This window comes from Clarias gariepinus, chromosome 5 (genome assembly GCF_024256425.1).
Source record: "Clarias gariepinus isolate MV-2021 ecotype Netherlands chromosome 5, CGAR_prim_01v2, whole genome shotgun sequence".
NCBI lineage: Eukaryota > Metazoa > Chordata > Actinopteri > Siluriformes > Clariidae > Clarias > Clarias gariepinus.
This window is the reverse complement of record NC_071104.1, coordinates 11,054,926-11,082,288: the sequence shown is the minus strand read 5'-3', so window position 1 is coordinate 11,082,288 and position 27,363 is coordinate 11,054,926. Positions and strand designations below refer to the sequence as shown.

The window sequence follows — 27,363 nt, the reverse complement described above, 5'->3', positions numbered from 1 at the left end:
ACATATAGAATGTGTATAGTCAGGTTAGTCTCCAACTGTCCAGATAATCAATCAGTATAGGTACATTTGGTATGTAGGTTGTTGGTATGTAGACAGGTATCCAGAAATCACCATTCACTCCCACATTTGTCTTCCATTGGTTGGCCAAACTGTCGCCACTTAGTTAGCTTGCATTACAATTACAAACATTACAATTTCATTTTCATTGAAACTTAAATATGTTCCACAAAGCCTTCAAAGTTCAGAACGTTATGGTCATCATGGTCCAATCAAAGGAATCTGCGTGGCCTGCACAGAGCCCAGACATTAACCACATTGATCATTTTCACAAATGGAATGCTAACCGTGTCCAGTGCCTTCTCACTATCCAGCCAGCTTTTTAGCTAGCTCATCATAAACCATTAATGTGTGGTGTACTGGGTGTACCTACTTTATCTTACTGAGTGAATGGCTGGCTGGTTATCTACCTTGGTACCTAACAAATTGCTGGCTGCAGCTGTAACTCTAGGTACCTACTGGTTTTCAGCTCAATAGTTAGCCAAAAATTAGAAAATATGTAAATGTATTAAGAAAATGTTTTCAAAATGCAGCCTTGTTTCTCTCCCCCTCGCAGTGATGGCCTTGTTGAATTGAATGAGTGTGTCCGGAGAGCTGATTCTGCTGCCCAGGTAGACCAGAATAAGTGTGCCCCTCAGGCTGTTAGGTGTTCACTAAAAGACATCATTCCTTCAGACCCGGTAAGAGCTCAGAGCTAGTAATCAACCTAATAATTAGTCACATTTTTAATTACTCAGTATTTCAAATGAACTGTGCATAGAAAGGTGGCTGGGTAAAGTTAAATTAAAGTCTGTTTGGGTAATGGGTAAATTTTTCTGTCAGATGGGTGGAGTTGATGCAGGGAGATTTGCTTCACATGGAAAAATTTATTTTATTTAAATTGTGTAGAATAGGGAGAGAAAGAAAATGAAAATGTAGTAGCATCTGTTCTTCCCACTGGAACACTCTCTACCACCTGGGGAGGTTTTTCAGACCTCAAACCAGACACAGGGAGATCCAGAGTTCAGAGGGAACTTAACAATTAAATAACTGTCCAATTAAATATAATGTTCAAAACAGCAGGGCCTGCTGTGGTGAGTATTTATCAAAAGTGAGCTGGCGATAGAGTCAAGATGCGTTGCACCCATGCCTGGTTTGGTCCCAGAGAAGTGCTACAAATTGCTACAGATGTGTAGAAGAGGAGAAAAAATAAAAGTGGCAGTTGGGAAGTCAGCTGATGATGCTGAGACACGGCTGGGCTTCGGTGGTGGCAGGATGACGGAGGTAAACAGGTGGTTGAAGGACGGCAACCAGATAATAACAATTTTATCTTTTAAACCATGTCACCAGCTGGGCTTTTAAAGAGTTGCACCACAATGCACTATAGGGAAGACAGGCTGGCAGAGACAGCCTGATGCTCTATTTTAAAGTTCTGCCTGGAAACCTTGGGTTCTGGGTTTTATGTGAATGTTGTTTTGACCCCTACAACCAAGTACACATCGTCATGGCCATGGTATTTCTAACGGCAGTGGCCAGTTAGCAAAAACATATGGGTTTATATAGCTAATAAATAAATAAACACATAGTGTTCAAAATACAGACTCTAGCTTTAACGATTGTGTTTCACATCCACATCGGGTGTTTCCTGAAAACAGGATAACCGTACATATTTATGCGCCTGTAAATATAGGCAAGTTGGGGCGTGTACATTTTGTGTGGGGAAAAAAAAAGTGTGATGTTTTCATGCAGCTAAACTGTTAGTGAAACTTTTCCCCATTCTGATGGTTGATCTGAACAATACCTGAAGGTGCAGGCAGAATCAAAAGATAAGTGAGTGTATTTCTGTTGTAGTTAAAAGGCTGGAGCAGGGAAGCATCTGAAGAGATGAAGCATGTGATTGGTTCAAACATTGTGGAGATGCAGGTGCTCGGTGAAGAGCGAGACAGCCTTCTGGTGGATCTGAGGAAAGCATCTCTTTCTCTAAGAGAACACCTTGTGCACATGGACCTTGCCAGGCAGGATACATTAATATTAAAACTGTGACACTTGATGGTAAACATAGTAAATTAATTAGTAAAATGGATATGTTGTGGTAGGTTTTATTACCCCCAGGTGACCCCTGCATTCAGACCCCTGACGTTTTACCCTCCAGTGCATCCCAAACTGAACACTGAGCTGAGTGCTGCAATCTCCCATGTAAACACACCATCAGACTTCTACCTACAGCTAGTGAGTTTACTGTACCCTTTCACACACGCTGTATCTTTGAGCTGAATTGTGAGGTAAAAAAGTAAAAAATCTTGGTTTGTTCGATTCTATCAAAAGGAAAACGGTCATAAAAATTAGGGATGCACCGAAATGAAAATTCTGGGCCGAAAACGAAACCGAAATTTTTGGATGCACTTGGCCGAAAACTGATACAGAAACCGAAAATGGCTTCATTAAAAAACATGTTTAAAATATTTTCTTTTTGTTTGTATTAAAAAAACTACAAATTAATTAAGCAATCAAACTTTTATTGATAATAAATAACAGTAATAAGGCTGTTTAACAATAACAAAACTTGCTTCCAAGTGCTTCCAAACCGCCGACATACTCCGTGTTTGATGCGTAATGACAGCGCGAACGAGACGGGAGGATGGGAGAGGCGTGGCGACAATTTCAGCTTTTATTTTCGGCGCTTTCTTACGTTTCGGCCGAAACCGATAATGCTATTTCGACCGAAAATTTTCGGCGGCCGAAATTTCGGTGCATCCCTAATAAAAATCATATATTGCTATAATGCAATTAGGGCTGCAGCTAACAGTTATTTTGATTATTAATTATTGAAAAAATTAATGAGTTGATCCTATTATTATGGTCACAATTATTCAGTAGCGCTTATTTAGCTATCAGCTTTTAAATCAAGCTTGTGGTTGTGGTAACTAACAATCATAATAAAGACGGAAACTATTAAAAACATGCCACTTTAATGACAAATTGCTGATGAAACAAAATCTAAAACCAAGAAAAAGCTGAATGGATAAAATAAAACTTATAATAAAAGCTTAAAGATGGCAGGTGGCAATTATGGGTGTTAAGTTAAATTATGTTAAGAAAGCTAAGATGGTGAAGGGTCTGAGTCAATTGAAGTGAAGTGTGAAGGGCCGGAGAGTGAGGTAAGTGGGATAAGACACACCTGAGGAGAATATGGATTATATATGTGTGTGTGTGTGTGTGTAAGAGAGAGAGAATGCGCATCCAGAGCTCAAAAGCCATCAACAATTTGCATCTGTATGTTTGGGTGTAAAATTTAACTTAAGGTTCATTAAGGAGAACCGGTAATAAAACCCAGACTCACAGGAACACACAGTCAGTAATTCTCTACATTCTCTTCAGGTGTATATTCTTTCTCACTAACTTGACACTCTTTTACTGACACTCTTCAAAGTCTTTCACAAAGCGGTACTGGACCACGCACCCCCCATCCCCCCCATCACAAAGTGTTTTCCTCTGATTCTAGCAGCTGTTTTACTTGAGTTAAGAGTAAAATATTTTTGGCTTGTGCCAGGTTTGCCCTCACGCTATTACTCCCTTAACTCCAATAAGAGTGTCACATAAGTGACCTACACGTCATGAGAATCATGCGCGGTGACGTCATGAGGGAATTAACAATTAAATTTGACATCGACTAATTGGATTATCGATTTTAGTCAATAACGTTCATTAATCGGTGCACCCCTAATTGCAGTATAGTGTATATTTGAGGAACTGCTGTGGATCTGATGTGGTGCCGTTTTTGATCTAGCAGATTTTTGTTTTTCCTTTTGCCTGCTGTATTTTTATTTAATATTTTAAGACTTCAGACTGTTTATTTGCATTTGATTATGTTTTTGAATATACTGTGTGTGTATGTATGTGTGTGTATATATATATATTTTTTTTAAATATATATATATATATATATATATATATATATATATATATATAAACCAATATTTATTTATTACTTTTTGCATAATTGAGCTCTAATCTCTGATGAATCTGTGTATATTAACTGAATATGTTACCATGAAGGCGGACAATATGGAGTTTCTGCTGCTAAACACTAAGCTGCAGAGCTGCTATGGGCATCCTGAAGCTGAAAGTGAGCTTCAGATCTACTCACCTGTTCTGTCTCAGGCCTGTATTGCTCTCTATGACAACAAGGACTGGTGCAGGGCTCAAGTTACAGGTATGTGCGTGTATGTGGGTACAGTATATGTGTGTCTGTTTTTAGCATGTCTTCTAATGATGTGAAATGCTATTATCAGGTTTCACCGGTGGACGGATGGTGGAAGTCCAGTATGTAGATTTTGGAAACAAAGAAAATCTGTCTGTTAAAGACCTGAGACAGATAAAGGACGAGTTTTTGGCACTGCCATCCATGGTATGAATCCATTAAGGATTAGTAATGATCGTTATCAGTACAGTGGCTTTATTTATTTCACACACATTTACTCACTCACTAATCCTCTATACCACTTAATCCTGTATTCAGGGTCACGGGGGCCTGGAGCCTATCCCAGGAGACTTAGGCCATGAGGCGGGGTACACCCTGGACAGGGCGCCAATACATCGCAGGGCACACACACTCATTCACACATTCATTCAAACGCTACAGGCAATTCGAAAACACCAATTAACCTACATTTCTTTGGATTGTGGGAGAAAACCGGAGTACCCGGAGGAAATCCATCAAGCACGGGAAGAACATGCAAACTCCATGCACACAGATATGGGAATCGGACCCTGAAGGTGCAAGGCGACAATGCTAACCACTACACCACCGTGTCGCCTTACACAAATGAATTTACAAATATACAAATTAATTCCAATGTGTTTGTGTTTCTTATTTTTCTAGGCACTGTGGTGTTCTCTTGATGGTGTTTCAAGTGTAGAAGAAATTTGGAGTGAGAAGAGCATTGATGCGTTTCGTAAAATGATAGATCATAAATTGGTCACTGTAGTTGCAAAAGGTAAGCACCAATGCCTTTCGAATTTAATAATCTTTTGGTCATCCAATAGATTACTTGAATCAGTTGGTAAGTTTTAAATTTAGAAGATTTCAAAATGTTTAAATTATTTAGGCTAACTTTCAAATGTTAAGTGGTCTAAAAAAATTCTCCATCTTTTGCAAAGTACTTGAACACTCTAGGTAGATTATTGCTCCTTCTTTTTTTTAATTTATGGGTGATTGGGGCGTTACTGCCATCTTCGGGGCTGAAGGGTGGAGCAGAAGATTTTCGAAAGAATTTATCGGAAAAATAAGAACTTTTAATTTTTTCATCTACTGCACTTTTAATAAATTTAGCAAGTTACTTGTCATTTATTTACATATATCGATTAATATATAACACACACCCCTCCTCCTTTTGCCTACACTCCCAAACACACACACACACACTTTATCTCTCTAATAGAACCATTGCTCTGTCGTGATTCTTTTTAAAGGTAAAATGCAGGTTCATTTACATACAGCAGTGTTTCCGTTAGTTTGTCGCTCAATTCAGTGTCATTAGCGATGTTCCTTGTTATTTTTCTGGAAAAAAGTCTTTTCATTAATGTGTGTGAGAAACTTAAATAAGAGAGGAGGAAACTAACAGTAGTGTTAGACGAGGAGAGGGGAGGGGCTGATCTTATACACACACAACACCTGCATGCGCACACGGAACACTTATCTGTCGGGATTCATTTTATTCTTTTTTTTTTTGCAGGTTAATTTGTTTAATTTTTTTCTTTGTTTTTGTGTTAATTGTTTTTATGTATTTTAATTTTTTTGGGCTGTGGAACAAATAATTCGAGTTTCCATTATTTCTTATGGGAAAATTTACTTTGGTTTTACTTTTGGTTTTGGAATTATGTTTGTAAAAGGTGAGAGCGAAAGGATCGCTTTGATGTATGACGTATGAAAATGCCCAAAAAAACGAATGCTACTACATGTATAAATACTAAGATGCATTCTGGCAGAGCTCTGCTATGGCAGGTCTTAAAGGGTTAAACAACAGGCAACACAAGTTCCACAGCATTGCACTGTTTATTAAACCTTAGTAGTTTTTAATACTTAAACCTATTTAAGCTTCTTGAGACAAATCAGACAACATCAGGCCTGTTAAATTTAAACCTCAAAAATCGTCCTGCTATATTTAGGGCATTTGTGTTCCCTTTCAGTCGATTCACTCGGTACAACACATATAGTATGGGATATCACGCCCTCTCGTGTCCTGGCTGAAGCCACCTTTATTCACGCCGTAAAGGCAGGCAAACCTGTGGTGACGTAGGTGTAGCCCCCGCCTACACCTATAAACCATCGTCGCCACGGTTGACCCTCAGTTCTTACGCTCTTCACCTCGCTGTGAACACCTTTTCCGTAGAAGTTTTCTAGGTGCTGCTAGTAAACTCTACGTTTTACGTTGAAAGACTGCGCTTAAAATCAGCTTAACTGCTCTTGTTGGCGTTAGCGACAACAGCCTCATTTTGGTGAGTCGTCTACCCGCGGGGCGCTGACTTTTAAGTTCTCTGACAGTCAGAACATTAGCGACATCTCAGTTAGTTGGCTTCTGTTTGGCTGTGCTAACAGCGCTAGCTAAGATGAGCATGCAAGCTAATGTAGTTAAGAAGAGGTCCGCTGTTCGCCCCTGTCCTCAGGAGTGCGGTTTCTCCTTGCACGAAAAGGACCAGCACGAAGCGTGCCCCGTCTGTCTGGGGATTCTCCATGCTAGGAGAGCTCTAGCTGAGCCAGAGTCATGTGAGCTTTGTCGCCAGCTCCGGCGTTCAACGCTGGAAAGACGGGTCACGTTCGTGGAAAGGACCCTGGGGAGAAATACAGTCGCTCAGCAGGACCCCCTCCTTTCCGAATCAGCAGTCCCAGCTTCGCCTGTGTCTGCTGACGAGGAATTTCCGTCAGAAGTCCCCGCACCTAGCTGGGCGGACCAGATGGAGTATCTCGAGGGTTCGGAGGACCGTGGGCTCTCCTACAGCGCTGGCCAGCAGCCAGGCACCGAGCAGCATGCTTTCGAGGACGATGACGTGCTCGACATCGGCCTAGAGATACATGGCTTGTCGGAGGACGAGCATGAAATTGTGCCGCCTGCTCAGAGCTCCGCTGCTACTGCGTTAACCGCTCGGGACGACACTTCATTTTTTGCTCTCTACCGCCGAGCGGCCGAGAAGCTGGAGGTGGAGTGGCCCTCCCCGCAGCCGGCTCAAAAACCGTCAAGGTTCGCGGGATTTTTTCTTCCTCCGGAACCGACAACAGTTAAGAACTGCTTGCCCATGTTTCCCGACTTTGTCGGCGAGTTAACGTCGTCATGGAGCAAGCCGCTGTCGACCCGTGTTTCAGTGCCCGGTTACGGACAATATTTGGAATTAGACGGAGCTGAGAAGGCAGGACTAGTTAGCCCACCGCCAATGGAGCCATCTTTGGCTGCTTATTTGGCACCCTCGCACAATCATGGAGTGTCTGGACCTACTCTCCTTCCGTCTAAACATTGTAGATTCTCCTCTGCCCAGCTGGAGAAGATTTACCGCGCTCAAGCGGGCACTGCTCGTGCGCTCAACTCCGCTACGCTGCTTCAAACATATCAGGCAATGTGTTTGGCAGAGCTCGGCTCACTGGTGCCTCAGGAGAGCCCGTTCTGTGCGCTGCTTAACGAGGTCAGGACAGCGACAGACTACATTTTGCGCATGTCTCGTTGTGCGGCTCTTTCCCTCGGGAGAGGGATGGCGAGCGCAGTGGTAGCACAGAGGCATTTATGGCTCACGCTCTCTGACATTCCTGATAGAGACAGGGCTGTCTACTTGGACGAACCGCTGTCTGCTGAGGGTTTGTTCGGCCAGTCACTCGATGCCATTCAGGCAAAGTTTGACTTCAGAAGGAAACAGGCCGAAGCGTTGCGAGACATTATTCCGCGACGAGAGGTGAAGCCCAAACAGGCTCGAAGTATGAACACTCCGCGACCACCTCATAAGAGACCACCGCCGGCAGCTAGCTCGAGCTCTCGACCGGTGAAACAACAGCCTCCCAGGCAAAACCCACGGCAGTCGGCCTGGGGTATGGGCCCCCCACCGGGCGTCCGAAAGGATTCAGCGACTAGGAGGAAGAATCCTCACTCCTCCTAGCTCAGATTTTAAAGAGAGAGGAGCTCTGGCAGCAGGGAGACACTGTTTCTCCTCTCTCAATGCCGCCCAAGAGGCCGCTACGTTATGTTCAGGAAATCAGTCCCAAACGGCGCTGCACTTCCCTAACACAGTCTCCCAAGCACAATCCCCCCCCCTCACACACAAGTGCTTATGTTCGAGTTATGAACCCCAGTTGGGGCGTGTTAAAAAGTTCTCAGGGACTTACAGCAAGTACCCTCGATGTTTGCAGTGTGATTGCCCCAAAAATGGTGCATTTTGTAAATCACGTGAATGTTACATTATTAAAACCAATAAAGAATTTTCCTGTTTACAATGTTGCAAAACAAAAAAGCCCAGTGCCATCGATGAGGCTGCACTCTGGCGAAACGCCAGGGGGCAGCAGACCCCTTTCAGAAACCAATGCGGACCGGTTGGCGTCCCACGTTCTCGAGTGGCGCGCATGCGCAGTCTCGACATGGGTGCAAAACACAGTCGCTATGGGATACCGACTACAGTTTCGCGTAAAGCCACCGCGCTTCTCTTCCATAATCAACACCGAGGTGTCGGACGATGCCGCAGCGGTGCTTCGGGAAGAGATAAATTCTCTTCCCGAAGGAGGCGATTCAAGTGGTGCCTCCTTCGGAAGCGAACTCAGGTTGGTACAGCCGGTATTTTGTCGTTCCGAAGAGGGGGGGAGGACTGCGTCCTATTTTGGATCTGAGAATATTGAACACGTTTCTAAGAACGTACAAGTTCAAAATGCTTACTCTGAGGCAACTGCTAAATGCAATAGGCCCGGGAGATTGGTTCACTACGATCGATCTCACAGATGCTTATTTTCATATAGCGATCTTTCCGCGCCACAGAAAGTTTCTGAGGTTTGCATTCGAGGGCGTGGCCTACGAGTACCTAGTGCTGCCGTTCGGCCTGTCACTAGCTCCCCGAACGTTCACGAAGTGCGCCGAGGCGGCGCTGTCTCCTCTTCGGGAGAAAGGCATTCGCATATTAGCCTATTTAGACGACTGGGCACTGATAGCGAGCTCAAGCGAGCAGGCAGAGAAACAGACAGCACTAGTTCTGTCTCACATTCAGACTTTAGGGTTCTCAGTAAATATGCAGAAAAGCTCACTGATTCCGAGTCAACAGTGTTTATTCCTGGGTCTGGAGATATGCTCCGTTACCAGCCGAGCACGTCTCTCAGAGCACAGAATAGCCGCGTTTCAGCGCTGCCTTGCTCTGTTTCAGTTGCAACACAAACTTCGTTTCCGAGTGTTTTTACAACTAATGGGAATGATGGCGTCTATGATCACTGTGGTGCCTCTCGGGCTGTTGAACATGCGTGCGTTTCAGCGCTGGGTGCGCTCTCACCGCCTATGTGCGGCGCGCCACCTCAACAGGAGGCTGACGGTGACACCGTCATGCATGTCAGCCCTTCTGCCCTGGAGGGAACCCAGGCTATTACGTCAGGGCTCTCCGATAGGCAGGGTATCGTTTCGCAAAGTGGTGTCAACAGATGCCTCCCTCAGCGGCTGGGGCGCTCTGTGCGACGGCTCCGCGATCAGGGGGGCGTGGTCACAGAAACAACGCAGGCTTCACATCAACTATTTGGAGCTGTTAGCAGTATTCTTAGCCCTGAGTCATTTTCGTCTGGCTTTAACAGGCCATCATGTTCTAATCAGGACAGACAATACAACAGTGGTGTCGTATATAAACAGACAAGGGGGGACTCGTTCACTTCCCCTGCTGAAACTCTCTCATACTCTATTGCTATGGTCCAGTGTTCATCTTCTGTCACTCAGGGCCACTCACATTCCAGGGCACCTGAATTTGGGGGCGGACCTTCTATCCAGAGGGGGCCCGCTTGTGAGGGAATGGAGATTACACCCATGGGTGGTAGCTCAGATCTGGGAGCGCTTCGGCAGGGCAGCAGTGGATCTTTTTGCATCCAAAGAAAATGCTCACTGCCCACTATTCTTCTCCATAACGGATCGCAATGCCCCACTGGGGATCGATGCGCTGGCACACTCATGGCCCCCAGCTCTATTGTAGCCCCCGAGCTGTGGAACTTGCACGCTTACCTGTTGAAAGGTCTAATTTGTTAGCAAAAGGGCTTCCCCCGAATGTGATTGAGACAATCCAAAGTGCTCGGGCCTCGTCTACTAGAGGTTTATATGCTTACAAGTGGCGAGCATTTGAGCAATGGTGTCAAGAACATAATGTTCTTCCATTTCAGTGCTCCATGGTGGAGATTTTGTCTTTTCTACAAGAACTATTAGAGAAAGGCCTTTCCTTCTCTACTATTAAAGTGTACTTGGCGGCTATATCAGCCTGTCATGTTGGTTTTGACGGAGTGTCACCAGGGGCTCATCCGCTGGCAGTACGGTTTTTAAAGGGAGTGCGACGTCTGCGACCCACTACGAGGTCCAGTGTTCCGTCTTGGGATTTATTGTTAGTGCTTGAGGCCCTCTGTGGTCCTCCTTTTGAGCCAGTTGAGTCTATAGATATGAAAATTCTTTCATATAAGACGGCACTTCTTCTTGCTTTAGCATCTGCTAAACGAGTGGGCGATCTCCACGCTTTGTCCGTGCATCCATCCTGTACGCAGTTTGCTGCTAATGGGTTAAAGGTTACTCTACGGCCGAACGCGGCCTATGTACCGAAGGTCGTCTCCACTGATTATAGCTCTATGGTCTTTGACCTTTATAGCTTTTTTCCTCCTCCTTTTGCTTCTGATGAGCAGAGAAAATTGCATAATTTGTGCCCCGTACGTGCACTACGAGTGTACATGGACCGTACAGCAGATATCCGCTTATGTGATCAACTGTTTATCTGCTTTGCCAGTCCAGTAAAGGGTAAAGCGCTGTCTAAACAGCGGCTTTCCCATTGGATTGTGGAGGCTATTACACTAGCTTATAGTAGCAAGAGTGTCCCATTGCCTCTGGGTGTGAAAGCACATTCAACGAGAGCTATGGCAACATCATGGGCTCTGTTCAAAGGAATGTCTGTGGGCGAGATTTGCGCGGCAGCCAGTTGGTCCTCACCACACACTTTTGTCCGGTTCTACCGACTTGATATAACGGCCCCCTCGGTGGCTCATTGTGTCCTCTCTGCGGGGTCCATAATGCAGTAGAGTAGCTGTCAGGGTTCTTGTGACTAACTTTGATAGATACTCGGCGGGGCGTGAATATATGTCCCATACTATATGTGTTGTACCGAGTGAATCGACTGAAAGGGAACGAATGGTTATGACTATAACCTCTGTTCCCTGAAGGAGAGGAACGAGGTACAACACATTGCTGCCCCGCCTCATAGTTACGCTCGGCGAAGAGCGGCTATCGAACTGAGGGTCAACCGTGGCGACGATGGTTTATAGGTGTAGGCGGGGCTACACCTACGTCACCACAGGTTTGCCTGCCTTTACGGCGTGAATAAAGGTGGCTTCAGCCAGGACACGAGAGGGCGTGATATCCCATACTATATGTGTTGTACCTCGTTCCTCTCCTTCAGGGAACAGAGGTTATAGTCATAACCATTCGTTTTGTTTTTTTTTCTTCTTTTTTTTTCAGAACTCGTACCCACCTCCAAGACGATGCCCGTATGTCTGTATGAGGCAAATGAGCTTTGTACTGGGTCCAGCATCGGAGAAATCTTGGTCACTAAAGGCCTGGCCTGTCGAAGCAAACAGTACTTGGCATATAATACTGAATAAATCTGTATACTGTGTGTATATATAATAAACAAAAGCATATTCGAGAGTATGATGAATTATACTGCTCTTATCTGCTCTAGAGTCTTACCCAAGAAACCCCTGGAGCAGCCAGAAGTTTGGGATCCCCCATTGATAGAAGCTGCCCAGTCTCAGAGCGGGACAGCACTTCCTACCACTGACGCTCTAGTGCTTCACACCAGGTTGACCCTGCCACCCTGCCTGAAAGATGTAAAAGTGAAGGTTACCCATGTGACATCCCCGGGATATATCTGTGTGCAGCTGCTACAGTATGACGCTCAGCTAAAGAGGTGCTGTCCTTACTAAAATAATGAAAAAATTTAATAAAACAGCATTGATGGTTAAGAAAAAGCCCACACTTTCTATAATGCAATTTAATTATTATTGTTCAAACTACTTCCAAAGTAAATGTTTTCTTTTTCTCTGCTGTTCGATAAAGTTGTAAATGATAACCATGACACAAAACAAGAAAACGAATATTTCTTGTTCAGCTTATAGATTCTAAGCATCGAACAATTAGTACAGTAATTCATTATACAGTATAATAATCATGATGTACTTTTGATTCTGTTATCGTATATGTCAGGATTCATGATTTGCTAAAAGAAGAGTATTCCAAATCTGAACCAGAGGAAATCATCTGGGAAGCGGAGATGTCTTGTGCTGCTAAAGTTAACGGTGTTTGGGAGAGAGGAACAGTATGCAGTGTGCATTCCAGCAATGTCGCAGAGGTAACAAATGTACAGTACTTATTGTTGAAAATTCACAAATAGGATTCTAAAGAATGTTTGCTCATTTTTCTTATGGTAGGCAGGAAACAGGGTGCAACATGTTCACCAGCAATAATATTAGACCAAGACTAAAATAGGGAGACAATGGAGCTTACCCCAGCTGTCAATCACACGTACAATCAGTCAAATCGCCCGAGTTATGAAAGAGCTCCCTTTACACGACCGTCGTCATATTGGTGTTAGCGTCTGCTAGTAGTTAGTAATTGAAAATGTTAAAAACTTTGGAAAAAGATGGTTCTTAGGTGGGCCGTGCAATAATGACGAGCAGACAAAGGTTACCAGGGACCTTTTTCCGAAGCCACATTGGAAAAGTGGTTATAAAATGGATTAAGCCTGCCAACTAGCAGGGACACAATGCTACATGTTTAAAAGTAAGCAAGCAAAAAATACGCAGACAACTTCTATAACATACTGTACCAACCTGCAAAAACATTTCCTCTGCCAACTTGCATCTTCAACTGAAATGGCAGCGTTTGTTCAGTGTGCGGCCTCATTTGGCTCACGTCTGAGCTTGTACCTCTTACATCACATGTTGGGACTGATTGCTGTGATCCCAGAACGATGTTTTTTCATACATCAACTCGCAGTTTGACTATAGTGTCTTGTCCTGCTTTATTTATATGCTTACTTCGAGCGGTGTCAGCATTTTCCTTATCAAACGCAGACACTTAGAAAAAAGTTAAAAAGTTTTACACCACACTCTTTTGGACAAATTTTGACAGGCATTTGGTTAAAAAAAAAATTAAGATTTTTTTTCTGAAAGTGTTCAAGAGATGCACGGCGGTCGTTCGTCTTGGTGCGTGTTTTTGAAAAGTAAAGTTATTTTAGGGGGGAATAAAAATAATCCAAGCATTGAAGCAAGTGTTCAAATGTGACTGCAGGTGCTGCGCTGTGATTTCGGAAATAAAGAGAACATCCACTTGAGTAATCTAAGACCTCTTCTCCCTGAGCTGAGTGGATCTTTTCTGTTGGAGTGTTGCCTCAGTGATGTAAGGTACACAAAATAATAGAAAGAGCTTTGTGTGAGTACCTGAGGAGTTTTATCTTGCATTGTTTTATTTTTAATTTTTTTTTACTTTCCTCTTCAGGCCAGCTGGTGGTTGCGCCACCTGGACAGCAACAGCATGTGATTTCATTTCCTACTACCTCACTGGTGCCATGGCGATAATGACCATTAAGGTGACCATGGTCTGCGAGAATAATGATGTCACCTGGCTTTTTTTTTTTTTTTTGAGAAGGAAAAAAAAAATCATCCAGTAAATGTCTCACTGTTTCTCCTTCATATTTGTATTGTTTATCCCTTAAAGGTGGGCAACAAATCCTTTACCCTAGGTACCACAGTAGTCCTCCATTTACAACTCTACCTGATATTAAAAACTTTTGTCCTTTTAGTCAAATTTACATAAGTACTGAGCTCACAGTACTTTAAGTCTCATGATTTAAAAGTTTTGAGAATGAGACAAATATTAATTTTTACAAAGTCTGCCGTTTCAGTGTGTTTTAGATCTTTTTGTCAGATGTTACTTTGGTATACTGACATATAATTACAAGGATTTCCTGAGCGTCAAAGGCTTTACTGACGATTACATTATGTTTATGCAAAAAGTCAGTATTTGCAGTGTTGAACCTATTTTTTTTAGACCTCTGCAATTCGCCTGACAAGAGCATAAAGTCAGACTTTATGGAGTGTTGTTTGTCCACCTGCCTTTTGAGGATTAACCTCAATTACTATTAAAACTTTTTCAAAACGTTTGGCCACGGCTGTTACGTAATGCCATACAGAAATGCAGTCAAGTGTTATTCATATATACTGCGTGTGTGTGTTTAATGAGACACCAAATAAGATGAAACAGTGGGATATTCACTATGTAACTTTTTTTGTGGTGACATAACACACTTATTCTTGAGAATCATGCTTTTAAGCATATATATATATATATATATATATATATATATAAATTGTATTTACCTGGCTTGTATGTGTTGAATTCTGTGCCTGCAGGATCGTTCCTCTGTCAGACCGCTGCCCGTCTCTTTGTCCTGCTCTAACAGAAGAGGCCGGCATGTCAGCGTAGCAGATTTCCTCATCTCTGAGGGTCTTGCTCTAAGAGAGAGAAGTGTCGAGTACAACAGCTGTTTTGTTGTTTTTCATCTTTTAGACAGAAAGCAGTCTTGTCACTTCTTTCTTTAACTCATTTTCAGTCTGTCTTGCAGACCTACACCCAGGTCAGGATCTGACTTGTCTGAAGCCCAGGATGAGAGCGCATCTCCAGAAGAGACTGCGTGTGAAGAGAGAGATCAGGTTAATAAACCGTCAGCTGCCTCTGTGCCCAGACCTGCTCCACGCATCTCACCGCCTCCAGAACGAGTGAGTACGCGGGCCTACCTACCCCCAGAGTTGCCCCCCTTTGGAGAATCGCGTATGATCGTCCTTGCTGTCTCTGATGATGGAGTCATCCATGCTATGACACTACAGGCCGGTATGTCAGAAAGCGATTTAAATAGTTTGAAAATAATATGAAAGTGTCTTTTTCTTAAGACACTGACGTTATTCTCTGCACAATGTTGCAGTGTTTGAGTTTGAGCTCTTGCAGGAGCAGATGCAGCAGCACATTAAGACCTTGCCCAGACCGAAGCGTTATAATTGGAAGAATGTGTTGGGATGTGCTGTCATGGGCTCTGACATGCGGTGGTACCGTGGACATGTCCAGGAGGTGATTGGAGGTTATTTGAAGGTGAGCTAAATTCTCCTCATAGACATTAGATTGTTCATAATTCCAGATCCTTATAAAATTTGTTATTCCACTAGAAACCCAATTGCAGCATTTAAACAATACAAACTAACTTTGAATACAAGAGTAACATTTAACTGAGAAGCAGGTATCTCTGTCATCCATCATAAATATTACAGTGGAACCTCAGATTGTGAGCATAATTTGTTCTGGAAGTGTACTTGCATATCAAAGGGAATTTCCCCATAATAAATAATAGAAATTACAATGATTCATTTAAAAACATTCGACCAAAAACATTCATATAAAAATAATTCATACAAAATAGAGGAACCAGATTCAAAAGGAAATTTATCCTCATTTGGGTGAAACAGAGAGCAGGAATTGATCTGCATTCATAATGTGTGTTAGGTGGCAGGCAGTTCAGCTATAACAGTTGATGTTAATATGGAGTCTAGGTAGTTATTAGAGGCTCAGGTAGACTTGTAGGAAATTTTAGTCCTGAACTATTGAGCAACTGCAGCCAAATAGAAACCTCAGAGAAACAGCTGTCAACATGAGTCGAGGCCAGAACCACCATCATGGTAGAGTTAAACAGTCCCCAGACACCAGGCGCATCCCAAAGAGAGACACATCCATGTGCTGAGTTCTCCAACCAGAAGCGGGGCATCAGGATGAGTCAGACAGGTCAAGATGGATCACCGGCCGCTCAAGGACGACATATGTAGCTTGACGCAGAGAGGGAGAGAGAAAGGAAAGAAGAAAAGGAGAGAACAGTTAGGTATGGTCACAGTCACATATTGTGAATGTATATTTAGTGTAGAGTGCAAGTAGGAACTGCGGCAGGACTTGCTATAACAGCATAACTAAAAGGAAGAGTCAGAAGGAAACACAGATCTGAGGACCGCCTGAGATGTAAAGCAACCTCACCGTCAACAAACCTGAGTGATTAATGAGAGTGGGGAAGACAGCATCTAAACCAGTTCACCGCAATACTCTACGTCCACGAGTCCCCCAGATCTGCTCCTTTACCTAGGGCAAAACTATTTATAAAAATGCTTGATTAAATAAATAGGTTTTTGGCCTGGACTTAAACACTGAGACTGTGTCTAAGTTCTAAACACTATTTGGAAGGCTATTCCATAACTTTGGGGCTTTCTAAGAAAAAGCTCTGCCCTATGCTGTAGTTTTCATAATACGCGGTACTGACAAGCAGCCTGCATCCTTTGATCGAAGTAGGCGAGGCAGATCGTAAGACACTAGCAGTTCACTCACATACTGTGGCGCGAGACCATTTAATGCTTTATATGTCAAAGGTAGTATTTTAAAATCAATGCTAAATTTCAAGGGAGCCAATGCAGTGAAGTTAAGTTAGGGGTGATGTGCTGCATTCTGGACTAACTGAAGCTTGTTTATGCACCTAGTTGAACAACCAGACGGTAAGGCATTACAAGAGTCCAACTAGTTTTTCTGCATAGTTTAGCGACAATATATTCCTTGGCAATATTTCTGAGGTGAAAGAATCCTTTCTTGGTAATATCTACATAAGCTTTAAATGAAAGACTAGAATCTATAATCACACCGAGGTATCTTATTGTTGCACTCGATGGAACAGAAAGGCCATCTAAAGTTAGTGTGATCTAAAATCTTAGCTGTATGTGGTTCTGTGACTAGAACTTCTGTCTTATCATGATCAAGTTTTTTAGTATCCAGTCTTTTATATCCTTTATGGATTGCTTAACTTTAGTAAGCTGGTTTTTCTCATCTGATATTGCTCAGACATATAACTGTCATTAGCATAACAATAAAAACTAATTCTATGTAGCGCAGCCACATAAAAGGGCATTTTAAACAAACAGGGAAATGGATTAAGGAGCTAATGCGGCTCACCTGTGCTTGTAAATTTGCCCGATCTGGTTTTATTTGTCCCCATTGACTGTGTTGGTCACTCGGTAAGCTCTCGCGAGCATGCGCGATCGCAGCGCGAGGGAACCCGGAAGCGGCGTCGGGTCACGTGTGCCGGTATAAAGCCGGCACCGGCAAGGGGCTCAACACGGAGAGATTTACCCAGCGCGCTGTTTTTTTTGAGAGAGAGTTTGTTTGATGATTCTAAAGGAGTACTTTTCCCCGGTTGGATTATTCCTCATAGACACTCACAATTCACCTCTCGTTCCGTTGCTCGAGCTCCCGGATTTGTCATCGATACCGGTGAGGCCGAGCCAATCACTCCCGTGCATCATTTCACACACTGCAATAACATTAACTCTGGACAATCATACACGCACTCACGCACCCGCCTACACCATACACATTGTTTATATTTGTATATATTTTGTATATATTGGTTTTGGTGCACCTTGTTTGTTTGTTTGTTGGTTTGTTTGGTTTAATACACTTTGTTTTGGTTTATACATAGTTATTGTGTCGCGTCTTTACTTGTCCTGTCTTGATTGCGCAATACCGGAAGTGTTGTTTAAAAACCCGTATTTGGATTCTCGACCCCGTAGCAAAGTAACTAGTGGTTTAATTAAATCCAAGTGTTACAACCATGCTTACAGATTATGTTGCGCAAAGGAAGTATGTAAAGGGGAAAAAAGCATAGGGCCTAAACCCTGTGGAACACCAAACTCCACTAGAGAACATGCAGAATAATCACCATTTAAATCTACATACTGATAACGATCGGTCAAATAGGATCTGAGCCAGGTGAGGGCTGTTAATTCCTACTACATTTTCTAATCTGTGAAGAAGAATACTATGATCAATTGTGATGTACAAGCATACCCTGATTAGAGGCCAATAGGAGGTCATTTACTGCTGTAACGAGTGCTGTCTCTGTGCTGTGATGATGCCTAAATCCTGACTGATACAGTTCATGTATGCTATTTCTATGTAGATATGAGCATAGCTTCTCCAATACTATCTATTCCAGAATCTTATAGATAAAGGGGAAGTTTGATATCGGCCTGTAATTGGACAGCTGCCAGGGGTCGAGGTCAGACATCTTAATTATTGGTTTAATAACTGCTAATTTAAAAGAAGTTAAGTCTAAGAAGAATTAATTATTCTCAACAGGGGTTCTGTCATTTCTGCACCATTTGAGAAAATGTGTCGGTATAGGATCTAATAAACAGGTTGATGAATTTGCAGAAGAAATGAGTGAAATTAGTTTATTCTCTTCAAGAGGAGTAAAGTATTCTAGGTTCCGATCTGACATGGTTAGTTTGACATTTGCATCAATTACATTGTCCAGTTTCAAAGCCTTAATTATATGCCTAATATTTACAATTTTATTATTAAAAAGGTTCATAAAGTTCTCATTATTGCACGATGTTGTTGTGGAGATTTTTGCAGTGGTCTTATTTCTGGTTAATTTGGCTATGGTATTAAATAAAAATCTAGGATTATTTTTATTTTTCTATAAGAGTGGAGCGATACGTTGATCTAGCTATACTGAGCTTTTCTATAGTTCATGCTGCTCTCCTTTCATGCTATTTGAAATACTAACAATTTAGTTTGACGCCATTAATCTCCGAGCGGTTTTAAAGTACGCGTGTGATAGTTTTACCATGTACACACACACACACTCTTTCTCTCTGCTCTACACAAAAACACTGCTCTGTCGCGGTTCTTTTCAAAGGTAAGGTGCAGGTTAATGTGTTTTATTTTTACTTTGTTTTTTTGTGTTCATTATTTTTATGTATTTATTTTTGGGGGGCTGTGAAACGATTCGAGTTTCCATTATGTCTTATGGGAAAATTCTATTTGGTTTACAAGTGTTTTGAAATACTTCCGGAACAAATTATGCTTGTAATCCAAGGATCCAGTGTATTTCTAAACAAACTTGGCAAAAAATGTACTCCTAATAGTTCGGAGTGCGCCACCTGTAGGATAATTTAGATACAGTGATGTTTTACTTTCTTAACACCCCTAAAAACTTAACATTGGGTTAAGTGCCTGAAAGCACGAAAAACACGCGATTTGTGCTCGCTGTGTTTGAGACTGTGTAATGAGTAGGTTTGTGATTAACTTGGGATTTTTGATGATGTAATGCCATAGAAAACGTTACTTGCATGTGTTACAGGTGCGATATGTGGACCGGGGGACTGTCGAGAATATTCCAATGTGCCATGTGTATCCAGTGGTGCTTTGTGAGAATGTTCCTCAGCTGTGTGTGCCTTGCAAGATAAATGGAATACTTCCTGTGAGCAAATCTAGCTATCTGTCTGTCTGTCAGTGTAGAGTATGTTGATGTGGCATTTGCTTCCCACCCGATTTGTGTTGTGTGTAGGTAGGGGGGACATGGCAATCGGATGCAGTGGCTCTCATGAAGGAGATGTTGATTGACCGTATTGTCGCTGTTCATGTTATTGTAAGTTAACGCACACACACGCAAACACATTCCTCCGGCTGATTCATGACGTTTATACCATGACGTTGCTTCTTAGGACCTGCCAAAGGATCCACGAGGCTTGGTGACTGTGGAGATAATACTGGGTGGGATGCCACTAAGCCAACTCATGGTGCACCACCAGCACGCCACCTTTGACCCATCTTTCGGAAACACTGAGGTCTGATACTGGATGTGAAGTCTAAGTCTAGATATTTTAAGTGCAGATTTTAAGTTTTTTCACATTGTGTTTGTACATCTAGAATTATGTGGTGAAGCCTCCAGGGTCTGATCTGGATGAGTGGGACTTGAACATCAAGGTGAAACTTCAGTACTTTTGTCATTCGTTCATTCATAATGAGCACAACTGAGCTAGAAAAAGTATTTGTAAATGCGTTTATAAAATTTACAAATTTATTTTTATTCAGCATTAATAGATAGATAGGAATGTGTGTATTTATATATACTCTTTATAAAAAATATATTATATAAAATCATTCATTCCCGACAATCTTACACAACCTCTACCAGTCTGGACTGTTGATACAAGCAAGGTTTGGTCGCGCTGTTTGTGTGAAATTCTCAGTTGTAGGCTCTGCTCACTGCAGCCTCAGCTAACAAATTGGAAGCATATGCAATTGTATACTATATGCTAAAAGGCTGTGTGTCAGTGATAACATTTAAAACCACATGCCTAAGACTGTGTTAAAAAACAGCTTTAATTTATCCACAGCACATATATTCAGCCATCCATGTGAGATTGATTCATTAGACCATTTTTCAATTCCTATAAGTGTGTTATTCTCATCTTATGTATTTGAGGCTGTGGGCAGGGGGTCAGCATGCTGACTGTGATGGCACACACTTTTTTTTATTATTATTATTATTTTTTTTATAAACCAGATGGACTAGCTTTTGCTCCCCAGCCAAATCAGTCTGTCTTGGGCACCCACGTCTGGTTCACTAATCATCCTTTTTGGACCACGTTCTGTTGGTGGATACAGTAAAATATAAATCAAATCAAATTTGTAGTAATTATTAGCTCACCTTCTTTCCAAGTTTATTGTTGCTTCTATGTTTAAAATTGATAGTAAGTGCCATCTTTAAAGTATTTTGACTGCCGTGGCACGCAAGAAACAAACTTGGAAACACTGTTTTATCGGGAAAAATAAACAAGAAATCTCTCTAATAACATTTGCGTGAGCGACACACTAATGGAATCACTGCTGTAAAGTACAAATAAAACAAATTAACCTGCATTTTACTTTTGAAAAGCTATGCAACTGAGCAGTGTTTCTGTATAGAGCAGAGAGAAAAAGTGTGTGTGAATTGGGGGGGCCCTAAAACAGTACATGCGTGGACGGATGTTGATTATACCAGTGAGAGATACGCACTAAGACCCAGCAGGGGAGACGATTACCCACAATTTCGCAGCACAAGAGAGAGAAAAGCCGTTGGCTCAGTTGTGATCACGTGACGCTTGCTGTCAAAACAAGAAGCGCATGCGTGTAACATGATACTCTCTACACTTAAATCAAGACTTGTTCGTTTTCCAAGTCAAAATTTATTAAAAATCTTTGCTCGTAATGTGGAACACTCTCAAACTGCAATCCGAGGTTTCACTGTATTTTTTTTTTATACACCACCACCAGGGCTTGGAGAAACCCCCAGCCATTTTGGGAGTGTACACTGACCTCAGACTTCCAGACAAGGGGATGTCCTGCTGGGTCAAAATTAAGCACGTACGCACCCCTAACGAGGTAAGAAAGATGCTTACAGAGATAATGTTGGTGAAATGTTGATATAATACTGTTCCTCATTATTGTTATTGGGTCTTATGCAGGTGTTTTTGAGTGTGTTGGATGCAGCGGAACAGGAGTCTCTAGAGGAAGCCTTAAGCCAAGTGAACAGTGATATTGATTCTTTGCCTCTGCTGACAGACTTCCCTATTGGTACCTTAACTGTCATGTCTAGCAGTAATTTACAGAAGCGCACACAAGGGTTCTTATGCTGTGATCTTTATGCTGTCTGGGCTTTTTAAATATACACAGGCACATATAATCACTCACTCATCGTCTATATCGCTTTATTCTGTATACATGGTCGCAGAGGGGCCTGAAGTCTTATCTTGGAGAGATAGCCAGGGGTAGCTCAGTGGTTAAGGCATTGGACTACGGCTCGGAAAATCCCAGGTTCAAATCCCACAACCACCAAGTTGCCACTGTTGGGCTCTTGAGCAAGGCTTTTAACCCTCAACTGCTCAGATGTATAATTAGATTATAATAAAAAAAGTTAGTCGCTCTGGATAAGAGCGTCTGCCAAAGGCCTAAATGTAAATCCACAAGGTGGGGTACACCCTGCATCGGGCTGTAGCTATTGAATATTTTGGTAAGTGAGTATTCCACCAAAAAACTATTCAAGTAATCGGATAAAATGTACTTTTGCTTAATTAAACAGCAATGTAAAATATATAAGAGAAACAAAGATTAATTGGTTTTCTTTTTAGAAATATTATTTACAATACAAGGAATAGCTTATACCCCTATCTCACCTATGCGGTTTGACTCACAGTGAGATGTGGCGTTAGGTGCCGTGAGCAGCCGTGATTGCCAGTCAAAGTTCTGCAAGGTCCGCAAGCTTCCGCGAGGAACACGTAATCGCAACGCCAAAACTCGCAGTGAACTGTACTTTCGGCCACCCCGCGAAACCGTGTAGGTGAGATAGGGTTATTAAAGTTGCCTGAGATTAATTAGGTGTATTACAATGCCATACATTCTTATTTTAAAGCCTTTTCACAGATGCACAAACTAAAAAAAAATAAATTTCAAATGACTTCAAGGATAAAAAAAAACTAAGGCACACATTGAAGTAAATAATTCTACGAAAACACCAAGTTGAGCAACTAAACTTTCAAAGCTAAAAGTTTTAAAATTTACTTCTTAGGCATAACATATATGACCATTTCTATCGTTTTCTCTTCCTGGTTTCTTCTTCCATTGGCTTGCTGATATTTTTATCGCTCCTTTCCATTTTGTAGCCCGCAACAGAGCGCTCCATCAAATCAATACACAGCTAACTGTTTGCGTCTCCGTCCGCCTTTTGGATGACATAAGCTCTTCTTCTTTGTTGGTGTTTACTGGCGTCTTGCATCCGGAACCGCACTTTGTCAAAACGCGCTGTCAACAAATAATTGAGCAAAAGCATAATGCAAGCTTTTAAAATTAATTAAAAGAAGCTTCGAGCCAAAAGATTTTGTCTTGATAATTTTTTGTAATCGAATTACTCAAGTTACTCGATGAATCGTTTCATCTTTAGATGTATCCATCATCACCAAAGTGGCTATTCTACAAGGCTCAGTTTCTCAGGTCCAGACTCAGCAGAGTAATGCAGCGGGCTAGCACATCACATGCTAAAGATGGATAAACAAAAGCGGCGACCTATTTTTTTTCGCCAGGCAGTTTAATATTTTATATATATATACAGTATAGACAGACAGACAGTGCATCTGAGTGTGTTTTTTTTCCTTGTCTTTAGAGGGTCCTTGTCTGGCTGAGTACAATGATGGTAAATATTACCGCGCAAAGCTTCTAGGTTTTTCTCAGATCAGGCCGGGCATCCAGCTTCTTGTAAGACATGTGGACTTCGGCTCAGATGATGTTTTGCCACTATGCAAGTAAGGCATTTTAATCGCACTCTTTTCATAGCACTGATGTTGCTTTTCAGAGATTCTGTATGTTTAAGTGGATTGAAAAGTACTATGAATCCGTGATGTGTTCGTGGCAGACTGCGCTGTCTTCCCGAAACATTGCTCCGTTTCCCGTGTGAGGCGAGATGTGTGAGGCTGGTGGGATTCAAGCCATCGTCTCAGTGCCAAGAGTCAGAGCGCATCCCCTATCGGCCCGAGTGGAGCATGAAGGCCATGTGGGAGATGATCGACCTGCTGCACGGAGAACTGCGATGTGTGGTCATGGTATGGGAACAGATTATAAAGTTTATAATACACAACACAGCTAAGAGCTAAAGAGGTCTAATTAAGGATATCATGGTGAAATAGCACTCGCATCCACACACAATGGATCTGTTGCTTTTCAAAGCTAGTACAAGCTACATTTAAAAATATATCTCAATGTAAACATCAGTGTTTCCCAAAGGTCTAAAATATATTATAACAGCACAGCGGGCGAGCATTACCCACCAGCACAAAAGTGGTCTACTACATACAATAAACAATAAATACACATGACCTTTAACACTATATTTTGTATTTCTTATAATTTCGCATTTCAGGAATCCAACCTACAAACCTTCCCCTCTACCCATATGTGAAGATTAAGACACAGTAATGACTGAGCAAAAAATAAATAGCACATATTCATAAGATCACTAATTTTTATGGTTGTATGTTTTAAGTGACCTAATATTAATAATATGCACATTTTTTGAGGTCTGCATTTTTGCGACGTCATTCCATTATTCTGGTAGCAGGAAAGTTTACGCTTTTTAAAAGCAATAATAACCCGAATGCAGTGTGATATCTGAAGCTTTCTTTGTCCAAACACATCAGCAAGGACGACCGAATGAGCGTTTTTGACCAGCGCTGTGTTGCCGCATGGATCTGTGCTGCTCGAGTTTTATTAACCTTTATCCCGGATTTTACAAAGAAGAGCCGTTCCCCTGTGTGTGTCTACAGAATATACAGGTCCTTCTAAAAAAATTTGCATATTGTGATAAAGTTCATTATTTTCTGTAATGTACTGATAAACATTAGACTTTCATATATTTCAGATTCATTACACACAACTGAAGTAGTTCAAGCCTTTTAGTTGTTTTAATATTGATGATTTTGGCATACAGCTCATGAAAACCCAAAATTCCTATCTCAAGAAATTAGCATATTTCATCCGACCAATAAAAGAAAAGTGTTTTTTAAATAAAAAAAGTCAACCTCAAATAATTATGTTCAGTTATGCACTCAATACTTGGTCGGGAATCCTTTTGCAGAAATGACTTGCTTCAATGCGGTGTGGCATGGAGGCAATCAGCCTGCGGCACTGCTGAGGTGTTATGGAGGCCCAGGATGCTTCGATAGCGGCCTTAAGCTCATCCAGAGTGTTGGGTCTTGCATCTCTCAACTTTCTCTTCACAATATCCCACAGATTCTCTATGGGGTTCAGGTCAGGAGAGTTGGCAGGCCAATTGAGCACAGTAATACCATGGTCAGTAAACCATTTACCAGTGGTTTTGGCACTGTGAGCAGGTGCCAGGTCGTGCTGAAAAATGAAATCTTCATCTCCATTAAGCTTTTCAGCAGATGGAAGCATGAAGTGCTCCAAAATCTCCTGATAGCTAGCTGCATTGACCCTGCCCTTGATAAAACACAGTGGACCAACACCAGCAGCTGACATGGCACCCCAGACCATCACTGACTGTGGGTACTTGACACTGGACTTCAGGCATTTTGGCATTTCCCTCTTCCCAGTCTTCCTCCAAATTCTGGCACCTTGATTTCCGAATGATATGCAAAATTTGCTTTCATTCGAAAAAAGTACTTTGGACCACTGAGCAACAGTCCAGTGCTGCTTCTCTGTAGCCCAGGTCAGGCGCTTCTGCCGCTGTTTCTGGTTCAAAAGTGGCTTGACCTGGGGAATGCGGCACCTGTAGCCCATTTCCTGCACACGCCTGTACACAGTGGCTCTGGATGTTTCTACTCCAGACTCAGTCCACTGCTTCCGCAGGTCCCCCAAGGTCTGGAATCCGTCCTTTTCCACAATCTTCCTCAGGGTCCGGTCACCTCTTCTCGTTGTGCAGCGTTTTCTGCCACACTTTTTCCTTCCCACAGACTTCCCACTGACGTGCCTTGATACAGCACTCTGGGAACAGCCTATTCGTTCAGAAATTTCTTTCTGTGTCTTACCCTCTTGCTTGAGGGTGTCAATGATGGACTTCTGGACAGCAGTCAGTTTGGCAGTCTTACCCATGATTGCGGTTTTGAGTAATAAACCAGGCTGGGAGTTTTTAAAAGCCTCAGGAATCTTTTGCAGGTGTTTAGAGTTAATTAGTTGATTCAGATGATTAGGTTAATAGCTCGTTTAGAGAAACTTTTCACAATATGCTAATTTTTTTAGAAGGACCTGTACACAACCAGCAGTATGGCCTTCTTATTCTATTTACCATCTGTAATTGATTAGTTAGTAGCGGACAGTACAGCGATAGGCCACTCTGGGGCCTATTTTGTTTTTTAAACAAAAACAACAAAAAAAAAGCTACTTCCAGTCTGATTCAAATGATTTAATTGCTAATCTTGTTTCAGACTGGAGAGCCGGAGCCAACTGTACTGCTGCACAATGCAGATGGTACTTTGGTCCACGCTCCTTTAGTGGAGAGAGGTCTCGCTGATTGGGAGTGATGGGCCAGAGGAAAAAGAGTGAGTACCAACTAAATGCAATCAAGCAGTTCAATTCATTTCTTTTTTTATCCAAAGAATTTATTTTGATTCTAATCATGTTTTTTTCTTTAATCTTCTCCACAGGTGCTGCAACAAGTGCAGCATGATGAGCAACGAAGATTTATGTTCTGTTGAGGTGTTTTTTTAAGCCCAAGTTCATACATGCAGATTGGTTTATTTTGGCCAGGTATAGGTAACATGCCTACAACTTAATGGATTAAATGGACCTTACAGCTCCATTTAAGTACTTCTGTTCTGTTTATCACACAGTATGGGGAAAAGAAAAAATTCTACATTAAAAAAAATATATTATTAATAATATTTACAAGTGGAAATTTTTTTTTAATTTTAGCCTTGTCTAGTCTGCGTCTATAGATGAGGGTATGTGCTTTTTAGTTTGGAAAACAGAAACTAAAGATTCATGATGCAGGGCTTTTTACGTTTGAATTTATTTGCAATTAAAAAATTGCAAGGATGTTATAATAGTAATTATAAAAGTATTACATTTTCTTTGAGCCTAGTGGTTTCTTTATTTTATTTGTGAACTTGTGCCTGAGCTTGTAATCTGTAGGTACTCAATCCATTAAGTTGTGGCATATTTTTCTTAAAAGTAACTGCTGAAAGCAAGTGTCTAGCTTTGTCAGTCCTTATTTCCCATAATCTTCATGTATGTTGTGTTAATTCTTCACAAGAAAATAGTTTGCTCGAGTTGAGAAAAAAATTTGTTTTTAGAAAACATGTTCCATGTTGTTGTTACAGATCTGTGAACACGCTTGTTACAAAACAAGTAAATTTCTTGTTTGTTTCCAATGTACAGTACATGCTTCTTCATTTATTGCTGAGAGAATTATAAAAATGTTGGAAAAATTACAAAAAAATTCAAGAACCTGGACATTTATCATACAAACATGTGCCAAATTGGTTATCAGTCTTCTGTATTAACACTAGTTCTAAAAAAGAAAAAAAAAGAAAAAAGTGAAGGTGAAACTCAAAATAATTAAAATATTGTGCAAAAGTTCATTTATTTCATAATGTTGTTCCTGACCTAGTTAGCTTATTCAGACATCATTAAGAAAAATCTGAATTATACTTCTCAAGTCAAT

At 41.7% G+C, this 27,363-nt stretch overlaps 1 protein-coding gene across 2 annotated transcripts in view; it reads left to right on the top strand.

Annotated features, from left to right (window-relative positions):
* The window catches only part of rnf17 (ring finger protein 17), a 47,391-nt gene extending 20,327 nt beyond the window's left edge, over positions 1 to 27,064 (top strand). Inside the window, exons 14-37 of one of the 2 annotated variants that reach the window (XM_053496771.1) lie at positions 614 to 737; positions 1,888 to 2,051; positions 2,133 to 2,265; positions 4,093 to 4,249; positions 4,329 to 4,444; positions 4,919 to 5,033; positions 11,742 to 11,859; positions 11,965 to 12,192; positions 12,489 to 12,633; positions 13,575 to 13,687; positions 13,782 to 13,872; positions 14,696 to 14,817; positions 14,908 to 15,173; positions 15,265 to 15,428; positions 19,510 to 19,629; positions 19,717 to 19,797; positions 19,874 to 19,996; positions 20,079 to 20,135; positions 21,468 to 21,575; positions 21,659 to 21,767; positions 23,350 to 23,488; positions 23,599 to 23,785; positions 26,126 to 26,239; positions 26,345 to 27,064. In XM_053496771.1, the coding sequence (XP_053352746.1) occupies positions 614 to 737; positions 1,888 to 2,051; positions 2,133 to 2,265; positions 4,093 to 4,249; positions 4,329 to 4,444; positions 4,919 to 5,033; positions 11,742 to 11,859; positions 11,965 to 12,192; positions 12,489 to 12,633; positions 13,575 to 13,687; positions 13,782 to 13,872; positions 14,696 to 14,817; positions 14,908 to 15,173; positions 15,265 to 15,428; positions 19,510 to 19,629; positions 19,717 to 19,797; positions 19,874 to 19,996; positions 20,079 to 20,135; positions 21,468 to 21,575; positions 21,659 to 21,767; positions 23,350 to 23,488; positions 23,599 to 23,785; positions 26,126 to 26,221 (3,076 nt within the window). In that variant the 3' untranslated portion in view covers positions 26,222 to 26,239; positions 26,345 to 27,064. Of the gene's footprint in view, positions 1 to 613; positions 738 to 1,887; positions 2,052 to 2,132; positions 2,266 to 4,092; positions 4,250 to 4,328; positions 4,445 to 4,918; positions 5,034 to 11,741; positions 11,860 to 11,964; positions 12,193 to 12,488; positions 12,634 to 13,574; positions 13,688 to 13,781; positions 13,873 to 14,695; positions 14,818 to 14,895; positions 15,174 to 15,264; positions 15,429 to 19,509; positions 19,630 to 19,716; positions 19,798 to 19,873; positions 19,997 to 20,078; positions 20,136 to 21,467; positions 21,576 to 21,658; positions 21,768 to 23,349; positions 23,489 to 23,598; positions 23,786 to 26,125; positions 26,240 to 26,344 lie in introns of both variants that reach the window. The other variant, XM_053496770.1, reaches the window with a different exon arrangement.
* Positions 27,065 to 27,363: the final 299 nt, after the last annotated feature.